The sequence below is a fragment of the Microcaecilia unicolor genome, chromosome 7 (assembly GCF_901765095.1).
Source record: "Microcaecilia unicolor chromosome 7, aMicUni1.1, whole genome shotgun sequence".
Lineage (NCBI taxonomy): Eukaryota > Metazoa > Chordata > Amphibia > Gymnophiona > Siphonopidae > Microcaecilia > Microcaecilia unicolor.
The window spans coordinates 253,942,227-253,957,100 of NC_044037.1; the positions used below are offsets into that span (position 1 = coordinate 253,942,227).

Consider the following 14,874-nt stretch of genomic DNA (forward strand, 5'->3'; position numbering starts at 1 on the left):
TAAAAATAATTATTTTCAAAGACCAGGTACCAACCAGTCCATTGTATCTGGTCTTAAAAAAATAAATATTTTTACCTATCTGCCTCTGGAGTTCTGTTTTGGATTGGTTGTCCTACATCCCCTTTCCTACTTCTCTGGACAGCATTTTTTCGTAGGGAATCATCCCTTGTTTGTGAGGTGTTAATACTATTTTAATATACATTAGGCAGCTATGAAATCTATGGCAGATGTTTATCGTGCATTGACATTTGTGCTTGAATGTTAGTAAATAGGCCCCTTAATGAATTTCCTCAGCTTGGAAAAATGCCAATGGACAATAAAGACTCCAGAGAAAAAAAGGTTTCTAAACCAAACCAACAAGGAAAAGGGACCTTGGCAGAGAAACTACAAAGTGCCAATCTCTCAGACAGATGAAGCTAATAATGTCCAGATAAGTAACTTCAATATTTATAAACAAATACAAGTTGATTAGCAGAAAGGAAAAATAATAAGAATCAACGAGGAAGTATGGTAAATTTGGCTGTGCTTGAAGATCCAACATAATTTTAAGATAGAGTCAGGAGTGAGTGTGTTTGATGCATGATATTTACAGAATCCAAAGCAAACTACAGGAATGGAAGGGCAAAGCACCAAGGTTTTAGTAGAAAGCCTGCAACAATGCTGTTGTGTATTTTTACTTATCTCCCGAGACATAGATTTTGATGTTAGACTTTGACACCCTCATACTGCTTCCAACTCTTTGTTTTGGGCATTAATCAACCATGCTTAAGTGACGTGAAGCTGATAACAGTTTACTCCTGGTGAAGGCTAGAAAGCCAAAACACAGCCTGTGTTGAGTGAATGTCTGGGACTGTGTCTCTGTGTTCAATTTTGATCAAGACCGAGTACATGGCTATTAATAAAAAAATTATTTTTCACCACCTTGGATCATCTTGGTGCTCTGTCCCTTCCGCTCCTGAAGTTTGCTTGTACTTTCCTGTGGGAGTATTGGTTTTCTCCTTGCTTTTTGGATTTATAGAATCCGATACATCAAATAAGCAGGTTATCTCATGATCTTTTTGAACATACGTGCTAACATTTCCTTTTACCAAGATCATCTCCTCTGTGAAGGACAGAATATTTTTGAATTTATGAGTATGTCACATTTCACGTAGTTCTTTTACATACCGGTGACATTCAATTTCTCTGTACTGACTCCAACATGAGCCTTTTTCTATTCTAGGCCTTTGATTTCCACTACTTCTCTTCCTGAACCACCTTCCTCCCATTGTCCAACCACCACCCCCAAATTCAGTCATATCCAAAACATTGAAAATAAATCTTACTTGAAGGGTGAAGGTTGATAATGTCTTTCACTGTGAAATCTCTTGATTGACCTGTTTTAAGCAAGTCAGCAATGAAACTGAGGAGCAGGACCCAGGCCACACCCGGCCAGGGTTCCATTGCAGAGAGCGTCCTCACTCATACAGGATTCCCGTGAGCACCGATCTTATAAGTCAAGGGAAATACACCTATACAACACAGATAATACATATTAAAAGTATAAACAAACAGCCATTCAAAATAGGTAACCTGACCATTCTACCTGGATATGAGAAAGGCACAATAAATATCATTCAGTGCTCTTTGGTAAACTTCCATCTAAACTTTACTGTAATCAATGCTATTACATTTCCATGAAGTCATCGCCTGAAAAATCCCATTCTGATTCTATCAGGACAGATTGAATTTTAATGGAATTCATCTACCTAAGAAAGACCAAAGAAAAGGAGCTAGGCATCCCAGCTTATATAAATGCAGCTTCAGCTCATGCATCTGATCAAAAACCAGAAGATATTGCCATCTGACACACAAAATTTGTACTCAGTTGCTTCAAGATACTATTTTTGAAACAGGACATACTTGTTGGGGAAGGAAGGGGTTTCCAGAAGACTCATTGTCAAATGCACATAATTTACTATTCACTTAACAATACCTGCTCCTTACCCCTCCGAGTTTATGGGAAGAAATGACAGGAGTGTTGTATAGATACATATAAACTGGGGATTGCCCTATCTACCCTGCTTCTGTCCTGCAGGAGATGCATCCTACACCTTTAAGCTTCTGAAGGTTGTTCTTGCACGGAGCCCTCCATGACCTGGAGTTAGGGTTCTGGAACTTGTGCCTGCTACAATGTGGGTGGCTGGTATCCAAAAGAGACACTTGCTCCCCCTTGCACCACAGAATTCACCAAAGAACAGACAGTGTTCAACAATCGCCTCTCCTAGCATATACTGGTCAGGGCCACCAAGAGAATGGGCCGGGCCCCCATCGCCCCCAAGGTTGTCACCGCTGCCGCCCCCCCCTCCACCCGACCCCCTCCGTCCACCACCGGGCAGGGCCCCATCTCGGCAGCCCTGATACTGGTTAACTGCACTGGCTTTACACATAGATTTTAATCTTTAAAAAATTTAACATGCATTAATTTTTTTTATGTGCAAAGTGTGTGTGTTTTAAATCAGTCTACCACACAGTAAACTTAAGGTGCACTAATAAACAGATGGGCCGATGATCAGAAGCAAACGTGGGCACTAGAGGCCAATAGTGCCATACTAGCGCCCACGTTTGTTCCCATCCGATGATCAGAGCTAACAAGCAAATGTAATAACATGCTCGCCAGCTCTGAATGTTAACTGCATGCAAATCTTGCAAAAAAGGGTCTCCCACATTCCTCCGTCATGATCAGCAGGCAGCGCACCAAACAAGGGCGCTGCTCCCACTGCAAACCATATGCTAGCTCAGGTTTGCCAGTGACAGAGGAATGGGGGAGACCCACTGAAGAGGTCTAACAGGTCCGGGATTTTCTTCCACACCTGTCAAACCTAAGCCCCCCCCCCCCCCCACAAACACAAGACCTAGACATCCAGGTCCCCCACCCCCAAAACACAAAAACCCTGGTGGTCCAGTGGAACCCCCAGCTTCCCCCCTCCCACATCAAACAAAAATATCCTGGTGGTCCAGTAGGACCGCTATCTGTATATCTAGCTATCCCACCCTCCCTCTCCCCCCAGTGGTCTACCTCTCTGTAGCAGTAATGGGGGGGGGCCTACACTCCCTCCCTCCTCTTCAGGTGCCTACTCAAGATGGCTCCTGGCCGGTTAAATAGCACTTAACCAGCTATCTGTGAATATTCAGCAGGGGATATTCAGCAGGGGTCAGCTGGCCATCTTCCACTGAATATTCAGTCAACACATAGGGGGAGATTCTATATTTGGTGCCTAAAAAAAAAAAAAAAAAAAAAATCAGTGTAGATATCAGTGCTAAGTGTATTCTATACACAGCGCCTAGGTTTAGGCGCGGTATATAGAATACACTTAGTTGATATTTCAGCGCCTAAAACTATGTGCCTCCATTTACACCAACGAAAGCGTGGCGAAAATCCCACCACATAGATTTAGCCGCCCTGGGCCATATTCTATAATTATACATGTAAATTTTGGAATGCCCACAAAATGCCCATTTCCCTGTCCATAACTATGCTTCATTTTGCCTGCACGCATTAGAAGTTAATTACACTGCATTGAAGAATCTGCTTAGCGAGTTGTGCACGTAAATTCGAATTATTGCCAACTAGTGCTCATTGTTGCTTGTTAAGAGCTGTCATCAACGCTGATTAGCTTGTTAAGCCAATTACGTTATGCACATTGTTCTAGAATATGCTTGGATTTTGGTGCGGATCTCTAGATACACTATATAAAATCCAGGGGATAGTGGCTAACCAGCTAAATCACGTGATATAGCTGGCTAGCAACAAATATTCAGCACTTCGCTGGCTAAGTTAAGCAACCATATCAGGCCACATAAATAGCAAGCCTATCTTTGGCTTCTATAAACTTAACCAGCCAGTGCTGAATATTAACTTGGTTAAGTTAAAGCGGCCAAAAATACCCCGGATATTCAATGCCGGTAGAGTCCAGAAGAAGTTATTCAACATCATCTGTCTCGTCCCCTTCGCTGTGACTTTTTTTCTTTGGTCACCGGAAATAGCCCAGCATTGAATATCCGGGCTCAGCACCGACCATGGGAAATAGCCAGCCGGCCCATGGGCTGAATATATCAGCCCCTTTGATTCTAATTTTGAAACATTTTAAAACTGTTTTTAGGTCCCGTTTACCACAGGTGACCTGCCTATCAGAATAATGATTCAGGCATGTTTGCTTTTGAATGAAATGCAAGCCTGAGAGTCATTAAGCCAGATTACTCAGTAAAACATTAGCCATGTGTTCATTAATAGTGCTGTGACTAGAGAATTTAGCTCCCTGCACTGAAACAGCAGGAAACATCCCCTCTGGCTCTCAAGAATTTTATTTTATTGATTGATTTAAAAGACTAGAGAGCATCAGCCTAATGGTAAGAGCAGTGGGCTGAAAATCAGGGACACCAGGGTTCAAATCCCACCAAAACACCTTATGATCTCGAGCAAGTCACTTTACCTTCCATTGTCTCAGATACAAACTTAGATTATGTTTATTTAAAATTGTATATACCACCTTACTTTTAACAAAACAAGGTGGTTTACAAATAAAAAAATCACAGCAAGGAAAGGAACTCCATTTCATATAGGACAGGACAGGAGAAGTCTTTGCCTGGCGCACACCCCCAGCTGGTATTCTCCCTGGTCAGCTTTGTGTGCAGGGGGGAAGGAGGGAAGGGGAGGCTCCTCATTCTCTGGATCTGGTGGCTGCTGCTGTGGTTGCTGTTCTTCTTCTGGCAGGGCCTGTCTTTTTCAGAGAACCAGGTTGTGTAGCATGCAGCAGGTCAAGAAAGGTTTGTCAACCTTTTCAGGGCTGTAGATGAGCTCCCCTCCAGAATAGTCCGGACATCTGAGTTGATTCTTGACCTGGCCAAAGGTCTGTTTTATGATGGTGTAGGTGCTCTTATGCCTTCTTCTCTGCCTCATTTTTTAGGCTGACTATGGGTGTCATGAGCCAGGTTTGCTGAGGGGAGCCTCTGTCACTTGTGAGGTGTCTGGTATAGTGACCTTGTGGAGGTAGGGTAATGGTTGTGGGGGCATTTAGAGGAAGGGAGTGTGTTGAAGGTTAGGAAAGGAGAGGGGTTGTGGGATTTGGGAATTCCTGTACTGATTACCTAGGAGGCAACCACCAGTGATCTACCCCTTGGTTAAACCTGCAGTAGATTCCTGAATTGTGGAGAATGTAGGCATTGTGAGTTGAGCCTGGGTAGCAGGCAAACACATCCATAATCTGCCCCTGAGGATCACACACAACCTGCATGTTCATGGAGTAAAATGATTTTCTATTCCTGTAGGTCTCCTCATATACCTGGGGGGGGGGGGGGTCTGAGTGTGACATGTGTGCAATTGATGACTCTTATGACCAAGGGGAAGCGGTCTACAGTGCAGAACTGAGCCATGTTGTTCTGGAGTGCAGGGTGGTAGTAGGGAAGGTAATAGTGTGAGGTGTGGTTATGGAAGGCATCGAGGAATTCGGCAAGATAGTTGTAGATGGCGGGCTGGGTGAGGCCTGCATTGACTGCTAGCACTGACTGACCAGAAAGGCGAGGGATGCAGTGGACTGGCACATGATTTTCCTATGTGTGCTGGGCTGGAGAAGGGGATGTAGCTGGTCACAGAGGTGCTGTATGGCAGCCCTGTCAAAGCAGAACCTTGTAAGGCATTCCTGATCAGTGAAGTCCAGGAAGCGGGTGCAGGGCCTGAAGACTGTGATAAGGATATCTCCTCCGGGTCCTCCCCTCCAAACGCTCATCCACCTCCAGCAACGCGTGAGCCACCAAACCATGCAGCGCATCCATGATTGCTATCCAGGTTTCCCACCACCACAGGTGCAACCTACCTCCACCTACTGCACTTCGTGAGACCCAGCACCAGCACACTCACCAGCACACAGTTGTGAGACACACACTACCTGACCAAAAACACTCACTCTCCCACCACCAACAATCCAGACCCACACAGCTGCAGCACTAAGCACTCACTCTTCCAGGAACAGCACAAAGTCCTCACACAAACAGCAGTAGCACAGAGCACAGTGACAAACTGGAAGTGGACAAACAGGAGAACAGTGAGAGACAGGAGACAAGTAGGGAGGGATGTAGAATGGGAGGTGTGGGGATTTGGGGACAGTGATGGCTTGATGGGGGAAGGAAGTGAGATACAGAGGAAGGGGTGGGAGTGGTGGGGGGGGGGGGGGTTGCAGGTGTGGGTAAGGACCTGGGGTGAGACACAGAGGAGGCAAGTCAGGAAATGTATCAGAAGGTTCAGATTGGGGCAAACACACAAAGGTAACAAAGCGCTCAGCCACTCTCCGCTATTTCTCAAATGACCACTTTCACCTCTCCACACTCCGACTCAGCAAAATCACAAATGAGTCTAGAGACAGGCTTAACCTTATCCTTGACACTTAAAACAGGTCTAATTCCGGGCATTTTTCTTTCCACCCCAGGAAGTTGTTTTGCTATCTGCTATCAACAATAAACACTCATCACCTAACACTACCCACATCACATCCACGAAATGCCCCCTCTGGGACATCGTCTTTTCAGTGGCTAGCAGACTTGGGCGTTTTTTTTTGGTGTTGGTTTGATTATACCTTTAAACATTTTTCTGTGAGAAATAAGTTTATCTGCCTGTTATGCCTTGTTTTTGGATGTTTTTCTGTTTCAAAAATGAGCTTCTATGGCGCTTATTTTCAAAGCATATGTCTCAAAATGCCCAAATGGATATCCATGTGCTTGAAACATCCAAATCCCGATTTTGCAAAGGCAGAAAAAGGACATCCAACAGTGTAATACGCCCAAATAGCAAAGGGGTGTGTTGTGAGCTTGTTTTAGGTGGGACTAGAGAGGGCACAAAATCAGGACGTCCAACAGCAATAACTGAATGGGAAAAAACATCCAAGTTCAAAAAGAAGAGTCTCCTTAGTTAGACCAGTTTCAATCATGTTTAAGGTACAAAAAGATGCTCTGATTGAGCAGCTGGCCACTGGAGAGATTAAAGCATGACACCTCCTTAATCCCCAGTGAATGCTGTCCCCCTCTTTCCCCTGAAAGCAAAAATGGAAAGGAATACCAGGCTGTATGACAGCTTCAGGTATTCTGGGCATTCAGAACAGTGCTGCATGCAGATCTGAGTAGTCTAGTGGTTAGTGCAGAGGACTGTAAACAAGAGACCCAGGTTCAAATTCCATGTTAACTCTCTCTCTTTTTTAAAAAATTTATTGTGAACCCTCCAGAAAAACACCTACTGTACCTAAATACATAAGCCATCTGCAAGCCTAAAAGCTATTGAAGTGGTATACATAGGTATTTTTCTGTTACTGGAGGGCTCACAATTGCAAAATAAAAGATTTCAAGTGAGATTTGAACCTGAGTCCCTTGGTTTACAGTTCACTGCAATAACTACTAGGCTGTCCCTCTGCTCTGCAAGGAGGTTTCTGTGGCCATTCTTCTAAGAATACTGCCAGACATCCTTGTCCCTGCTTTTTTGCCGTTCATATGTTTGACGTTCCAGTTTGTAAAACTGGCTGTTCATGCTGGATATACTCAGCAAACGGATGCCTATCTCACATATTTTTAACAGGAAATTCTGACGTATTTCCTGTTGGAAAATACATGTATGATGGATGTCCACTTTGGACGCTATGAGCTGGTTACCTCTATTCTGACTTGGACGTCCTCATGAAAATGCCCCTCCACAAGTCTAAGGCCAAAGCAGCAAAAAATAAACTTAGAGTGAAGCTGCAGACATGAGTAGGCATAAATGTATATTTTATAGAATGCTTGTATTTCATGATTCTGCCCATGATCTTTCCAAATTCCAGCCATGAACACGCCAATATGCAGGCACTGTACATACTTTTACACATGTAACCCATGGAGTAATTTTATAAGCCCCTTTTTATTTAGATTTTAAAAAAATTTACATAAGAAAAATTGTTTATAAAATTACTCCCATAAAAGTTAAACTGATTTGTCAGCTTTGTCCATATTTACCAAATTTGGATTTATCAACAGTGACTCATGCCTTTGTGTTGTCTAAATTAGACTACTGCAACACTATCTATATGAGCTTGCCTCACAGATTGTTTCATTAGTTATAATTTGTGCAGATTAATAAGTGGGCTACAAAGGCTAGATCATCTTATGCCCTTAAGAGAATCAATGCACTGGCTTGCAGTGAACAATCAAATTCATTTTTAAGTCAATTATATTTATACTTAAATTATAGAATGCTTTGACTGCCTACTATTTAGTGGATCATTCAGAACTATGTTCCAAAGAGTTCATCAGGCAGTAAAGGGTTACTGGCCTCACCAGGTATCAAAGACTTTGTAAGAGGACTACAGGTAGGGCCTTTTTGGTTATAGCATTTGTCCTCTGGAATTCCCTACTGGATGACATTAGGCTACGCAAGGAGTGCCTGAGATTCAGAAGTTCGTGAAATTATGGTCATTTATAGACAGGCTTACTTAAAGTGGTAAAGTGTGGATGACTGATGAGCACTATATGAGGATGTGTTGTGAGTGTTGATGTTTTATTTAGTGTTTCAATTCTAAAGTGTTTATCACTTGTAAATTTAAGTGTTCACCTTCCAGCTAATTAGGGGTTCTTTGAGAGTATATAAAATTGGTATTTATCAGTGTTTTTGCAGTACAGCTGCCATTGCTAGGCATCATTTTCAGCTGAATCAAATCTGTGCAGATGTTCTGAGCCACTTTGGATTTGCTGAATAGATAAGTTTGTAAAAATAAAGGGTTGGACCCCTCACCCACCACTAAATGGTTGGGAGTAACAGTTCTCTCAATATGCAATCCAATTACACACCAAAACAATAAACTTGTCTACAGTACAGTTTCGATTATCTGATATAAGCAGGACTGACCTGTTCGTGAAAAGTCGAATAATATGAAAAACACTGCAGAAGCCCCTCAACAGAAATAAGTGAGATGCATCACAGTAGGGGGGGGGGGGGGGACAGTCTGTCAGATATGCCGGATAATCAGATCACCAAAGGATAAATCTCACCAACCATCTTCAACCTAATGATGATACCTCTAGCCAAACGTTTAGCCGATCAAAACCTTAACCCTCACATTTATGCAGACGATGTCACGATCTACATCCCATTCAAACACAATCTAAACGAAATCACCAACAAGATCAACCAAAGCTTCAGAACCATGCATAGCTGGGCAGATTCATTCCAGCTAAAACTTAATGCAGAAAAAACTCAATGCAACACAATTACTCTACTATAATCACACCATACTGCACCCTTCCGATATCATAAAACTTGAAGATTCTTGGAGTTACCATCGATTGAAACCTCACTCTCGATTCGCACGTGAAGAACACGACAAAAAAGATGTTCTACTCAATGTGGAAACTCAAAAGAATTAAGCCTTTCTTCTACTATGTTACTATGTTCCCGAGAAACATTTTCCGTACCTTGGTACAATCTATGGTAATCAGTCACCTGGACTATTGTAACACCCTGTACGCTGGCTGCAAAGAACAGACTATTAAGAAACTCCAAACAGCCCAAAATACCGCAGCCAGGCTCATATTTGGAAAGACTAAATACGAAAGTGCGAAACCCTTAAGAGAGAAACTTCACTGGCTTCCACTCAAGGAACGGATCGAATTCAAGATCTGCACAACCGTACACAAGATCATTCACGCAGATGTTCCACTGTACACGTCTAACGTTGTGGACCTACCGCCCAGAAATGCCAAGAGATCGGCCCGCAGGTTCCTAAATCTGAACTTCCCCAGTTGTAAAGGACTTAAATATAAGCAGGCATAAGCCACTACCTTCTCCTACAGAAGTACACAGATATGGAATGGGTTACCCCCAGCCCTAAAAACTATGGACAATTTAAGCAACTTTCGCAAATCTCTGAAGACACATCTCTTCAAGAGAGCCTACAAAAAGAACCCTTAAAGAAACAAATCACCTCCTATCAAAACTATCCTATCTAATACCATCCTTTCTAACTCATCATCCATCTTCTGATTACTTTGATTGTATCCAACTCCCTGTCATGACTTGGTCATAACAACACTCTGTAAGCCACATTGAGCCTGCAAATAGGTGGGAAAATGTGGGGTACAAATGCAATAAATAATAATAAATAATAAATCGACACTGTACTGTAATAGTTCTCTTACCATGCAATATCTATGGTTCTTGGTCTATGCCTCTCTCAAAGATTCACTGTGCCACTGTACTGTCTGTACCACATTAGCTATAAGCTGTTTTAAACACGTTGTTTTTCATGAGGGTACTCAACTATGGAAAGTACTGACTGAGCTACTTTCTCCCAACAATGCTGAGCAAACATCATGAGAAATGAACTGAAGCTAGCATTCCTTTCAGCTAGGTCACTACTCTGGTTATTTTATATAGAATTCAATTAAATTACTACTACAATAAGAAAATGAATAGTTTAGATGTACGATGCATGCTTGCACATGGAAAGCTCAGTAACCACACAATTTATCAAGGTCCTTTCTCACAGATACAGAATGGAAGAAACTTATGAGGAACTGCACAAGGAGACTGAGGTCTGTCCATCTAAATGGCAGATGAAACCGAATGTGGACAAAGGCAGCGTGGCGTATGTATGGAAAAATAATCCTAATTGTATGTACACACTGTTAGGTTCCATCTTAGGAACTACCTTCGAATAAAAGAATCCTGGAGTCAATGGTGACAATAGGTGGAAATCTTCAGCTCAGTGTTGAAAGCAGTGGTCAAAAAAGCAAACAGGATATTAGGGAGAATGACATGGAGACTATCACTGCCTTGGGGTGAATCTCTTCATAAAAACAGTGTTAATAAATCTTAATAAACTAATGTCTCTGTATTGATCAACAGTGTGACTTCCCCTTAAGTACCGTGTGCACATAAAATGCTTCTTCCAAAACAGCACCAGGAATAAAGTGCACTTGATGGCATGAATGTGCTCACTTTTATGGTAGGCGTTGCTAAGGGCCCAGTCTGGGCAGAGCGCAGACATGTGAATTACTAAATATCCTAATTTGCACGAGTACTTGTGAAGTTTACATGCGAACATTTACACCTGCATTCAAAGTGTGTTTTCTGCCACTTATGCTAGTATTTTATAAAGACACATGGAGGGGCGTTTTCGAAAGAATGTCTAAGTTTTAATGTCCCAAGCGGATGTCCATCTCAAGTAATTTCGAACAGGAAATACATCAAGATTTCCTGTTGGGAAATATATGAGATGGAAGTCCATGTGCTGGAGACATCCAGCAAGAACATTCATTTTCCATACTGGAACATTCAAATTATGAATAGGGAAAACAAGAGACAGAGGTCTGAGAAAATGGCCACATGCACATCTGTGCAGAGCAGAGGGTTAGCTTAGTGGGTAGTGGTCTGTGAACCAAGGGGCTCAGCTTCAAATCCCACTTTAACTTTTTCTTTTTTTTTTGTAATTGTGAGCCCTCCAGCAACAGAAAATACCTACTGTACCTGAATGTATACCCTTCAATAGCCATCAGGCTTTCAGGTGGCTTATATATTTATTTAGGTACAGTAGAAAAAACAATTTTTTTAAAGAGTTAAAGTGGGATTTGAATCTGGGTTCCTTGGTTTATAGTCAGCTACACTAATCACTAAATCTACATGCTGCTCTGTTCAAAATGCCCATAATAAAAAAAGAATATTTTCAGAAAAATAGCAAACTTGCAGTTTTTAGTGTGTAGAACATGAAAAACATCAAAGTTGTGAAAAAATTGCATTGTGCCGTTCTACTGACCCTATAGCGAACACAACTTTCAGAAATGAAAGTTGCCCCTCCAAACTTTTATAGCCTTTATCTCTGTTATTTATAAACCCATATTTGGTACCTTTTCGCTCATCGGGACACATATTCTTATGTTTAAGCCTATGTGAATCAGTCCCTATTTACTTTTTACTTTGAAATAGTTATTTCTCCAAGGAATAATCACCTTTTCTAGTTTAATAGCTCTATGCATGCCATGCTGAAATGTATAGACATAGAGGGGCATTTTTGAAAGAAACGAAATCCAGGGGCGGGGAAACCCGTATTTTTGAAACAAGATGGACGTCCATCTTTCGTTTCAAAAATACAGTCAGAGACATCCAAATCCTTAAAATTGGATGTCTCTAGATTTGGACGTTTCTGACTTTCAGCAATTTTCGAAACCAAAGACGTCCATGTCAAAAACGTTCAAATGCAAGACATTTGGACATGGAAGGAGCCAGCATTTGTAGTGCACTGGTCCCCCTGACATGCCAGAACACCACCTGGGCACCCTAGGGGGCACTGCAGTGGCGTTCATAAAATGCTCCTAGGAACATAGCTCCCTTACCTTGTGTGCTGAGCCCCCCAAACCCACTACCCACAACTGTACACCACTACCATAGCCCTTACAGGTGAACGGGGGCACCTATATATGGGTACAGTGGGTTTGTGTTGGGTTTTGGAGAGTTTGCTGTTTTCTCCACAAATGTAACAGTGGGGGGGGGGGGGGGGTATGGGCTTGGGTCTGCCTGTCTGAAGTGCACTGCAGTACCCACTAAAACGTTTCCTGGGACCTGCATGCGCTGTCATGGACATGAGTATGAAATCTGAGGCTGGAATACAGCCTGGCACGACATATTTTTAAACATGTTTTTTGAGGGTGGGAGGGGGTTAGTGACCACTAGGGGAGTAACAGGTCATCCCCGATTCTCTCCGGTGGTCATCTGGTCATCTGGTCATTTTGGATATTTTTTTCTGCCTTATTTGTAATAAACACGTCCGGGTGAAAACATCCAAGTGTTCATCCGGGGCGTCCTTGTTTTTTCCAATTATGGGTCAAAGACATCTAAGTGTTAGGCACACCCAAGTCCCGCCTTCGCTACACCTCCGACATGCCCCCTTGAAATCTGGACATCCTTGTGACGGACTGCATGCAGTTGGAGACGTCCAAAATCGGGTTTCAATTATTCCGATTTGGACGCCTCTGGGAGAAGGACGTCCATCTTCCGATTTGTGTCAAAAGATGGACGTCCTTCTCTTTTGAAAATGAGCCCAATAGTGATACCGTGACCTCTTATAACAGAATGTGGGTAGGATATAAATCTTTGGGAAGGGAAGTGTTATAAAAGGGGATTGTTCTAAAGGATACAAACAGTACATGTAATACTCTAGTTTTCATGTTGTCTAAAGAGGTATAAATGCACAACAAGCTGTATAGCACCCAAAAACAAATGATCCTCAATTTACGTTAGAGCGGTTGGGGAGACACAGGTCCCCCTAAAAGCGGATTTCTAGTTTTTCAACAGTACAGTGTACAAATGGACTGCTGTTTATCTGCAATCCCCCCCCCCCCCAAAAAAAATCACAGCATCGTAAATTGTTCAGGCTAAAAAGCTGAGGAAAATCAAATGAAGCCCCCAAAAGGGATTCTCCTCATCCTGTATTATATCCAAAGGAATATTAAATGATGACTTACCCCCTTCCAGGTCTACAGTTACTATATCAAAGATCTAAAAACCCAGAGATTAGCAATGACAGTGAGAAGGATTGAGGTAGCCTATCCAGCCAGGAATATCTCAAAAGTGGTGGCACTACCTAACAGACCATGAAGTCAAATAAAAAGGGTATAACACTATAAATACAAGGGCATAACAGTATAAAAACTCATGTATACCTAAGAAAAGCATTTCAACATCATTAAAACTGACTTCTGAGATAATTTTGCTTAGTTTTGGTACATCTATAAAATGAATACCACAGTCAAAACATGGAATTATTTATAGTAAAAACAATGCTATAAATTAAGGACGCTGTCAAAGGGATTTAAAAACCAAAGCTAGTAAAGTAAAAAATGATATTAATATGTTATAAGCCTTTAAAAGCAAGTGCCAAGGTCTATACTCATATTGACTCTTACAACATAAAAGAAATAATTTTTAAAAACACACACATTGCAATTATTGAGCTTTGTTCAAATCCCAGATTAGCATGCAGCAGGTCCTTTGCATTAGGCTCAGAGAGTGCATGGAAAGAGCCTTTTGAATAGGCTAAAATGAGACCTTATCAAACATACAAAAACATCCTAGAGCTTGCAACCCAGACCTCAGGACACACCTAGCCACTCAGATTTTCAGGATACCCATAATGAAGATAAATTTGCATATAATAAAGACAGTGTATGCAAATTTATCTCATACACATTCACTGCTTATTTATTTATTGGGATTTATTAACCACCTTTATGAAGAGATTCTCCCAAGGTGGTGTAGAGCAGGTAAAGTTTAACATAGAAATTACATTTTTGTTAACAGCATAATAACAGTAAAATAATCAAGAATAGACATAAATACAAAAAATGAGGTAAACTTGAAAACAGTAAATTGAAACCTAATAATAGTACTGCCATGAAACAGTATCAAAAATATACACATTTAACAACACTGGAATTCAAATACCAGAGATATAATACAATGTTAGCATAATACTAATGATACCCTAATAAGCATGCATTAGAACATTCAACTAACATAGATATGGTGCTAAAGATTTACAATACAGCTTACCATATAGCTGAGGGACCAAGAGCAGATATATGATGGGAACAAGATGTGTGGTACATAGTCAGCTGGGATAATTTGATAGCTAAATTCAAGCAAGTTCATTGTATAGTTAAGCAAGAGACAAGGAACTGATCTAAGTTACAGTGTGTGTAGCAAGCTAGTCCAGGTGCAGAGTGAATGTACAGAGCATGGGGGCTACTCCTGAAAAGGCTCACTAGCAGGTATCACATCATACAATTTCTTTTGACGAGGGTACAGATAGTGATGATCCTTGAGAGGGC

The 14,874-nt window shown here is 41.7% G+C and overlaps 1 protein-coding gene across 2 annotated transcripts in view; it reads right to left on the minus strand.

The window, feature by feature from the left end:
• Nucleotides 1-14,874, minus strand: part of LYPD6 (LY6/PLAUR domain containing 6) — a 95,360-nt gene that overhangs the window by 23,440 nt on the left and 57,046 nt on the right. For both annotated transcript variants that reach the window (XM_030210275.1, XM_030210274.1), the window contains exon 2: nucleotides 1,326-1,511. In XM_030210275.1, the coding sequence (XP_030066135.1) occupies nucleotides 1,326-1,443 (118 nt within the window). In that variant the 5' untranslated portion in view covers nucleotides 1,444-1,511. The remainder of the gene's footprint in view (nucleotides 1-1,325; nucleotides 1,512-14,874) is intronic.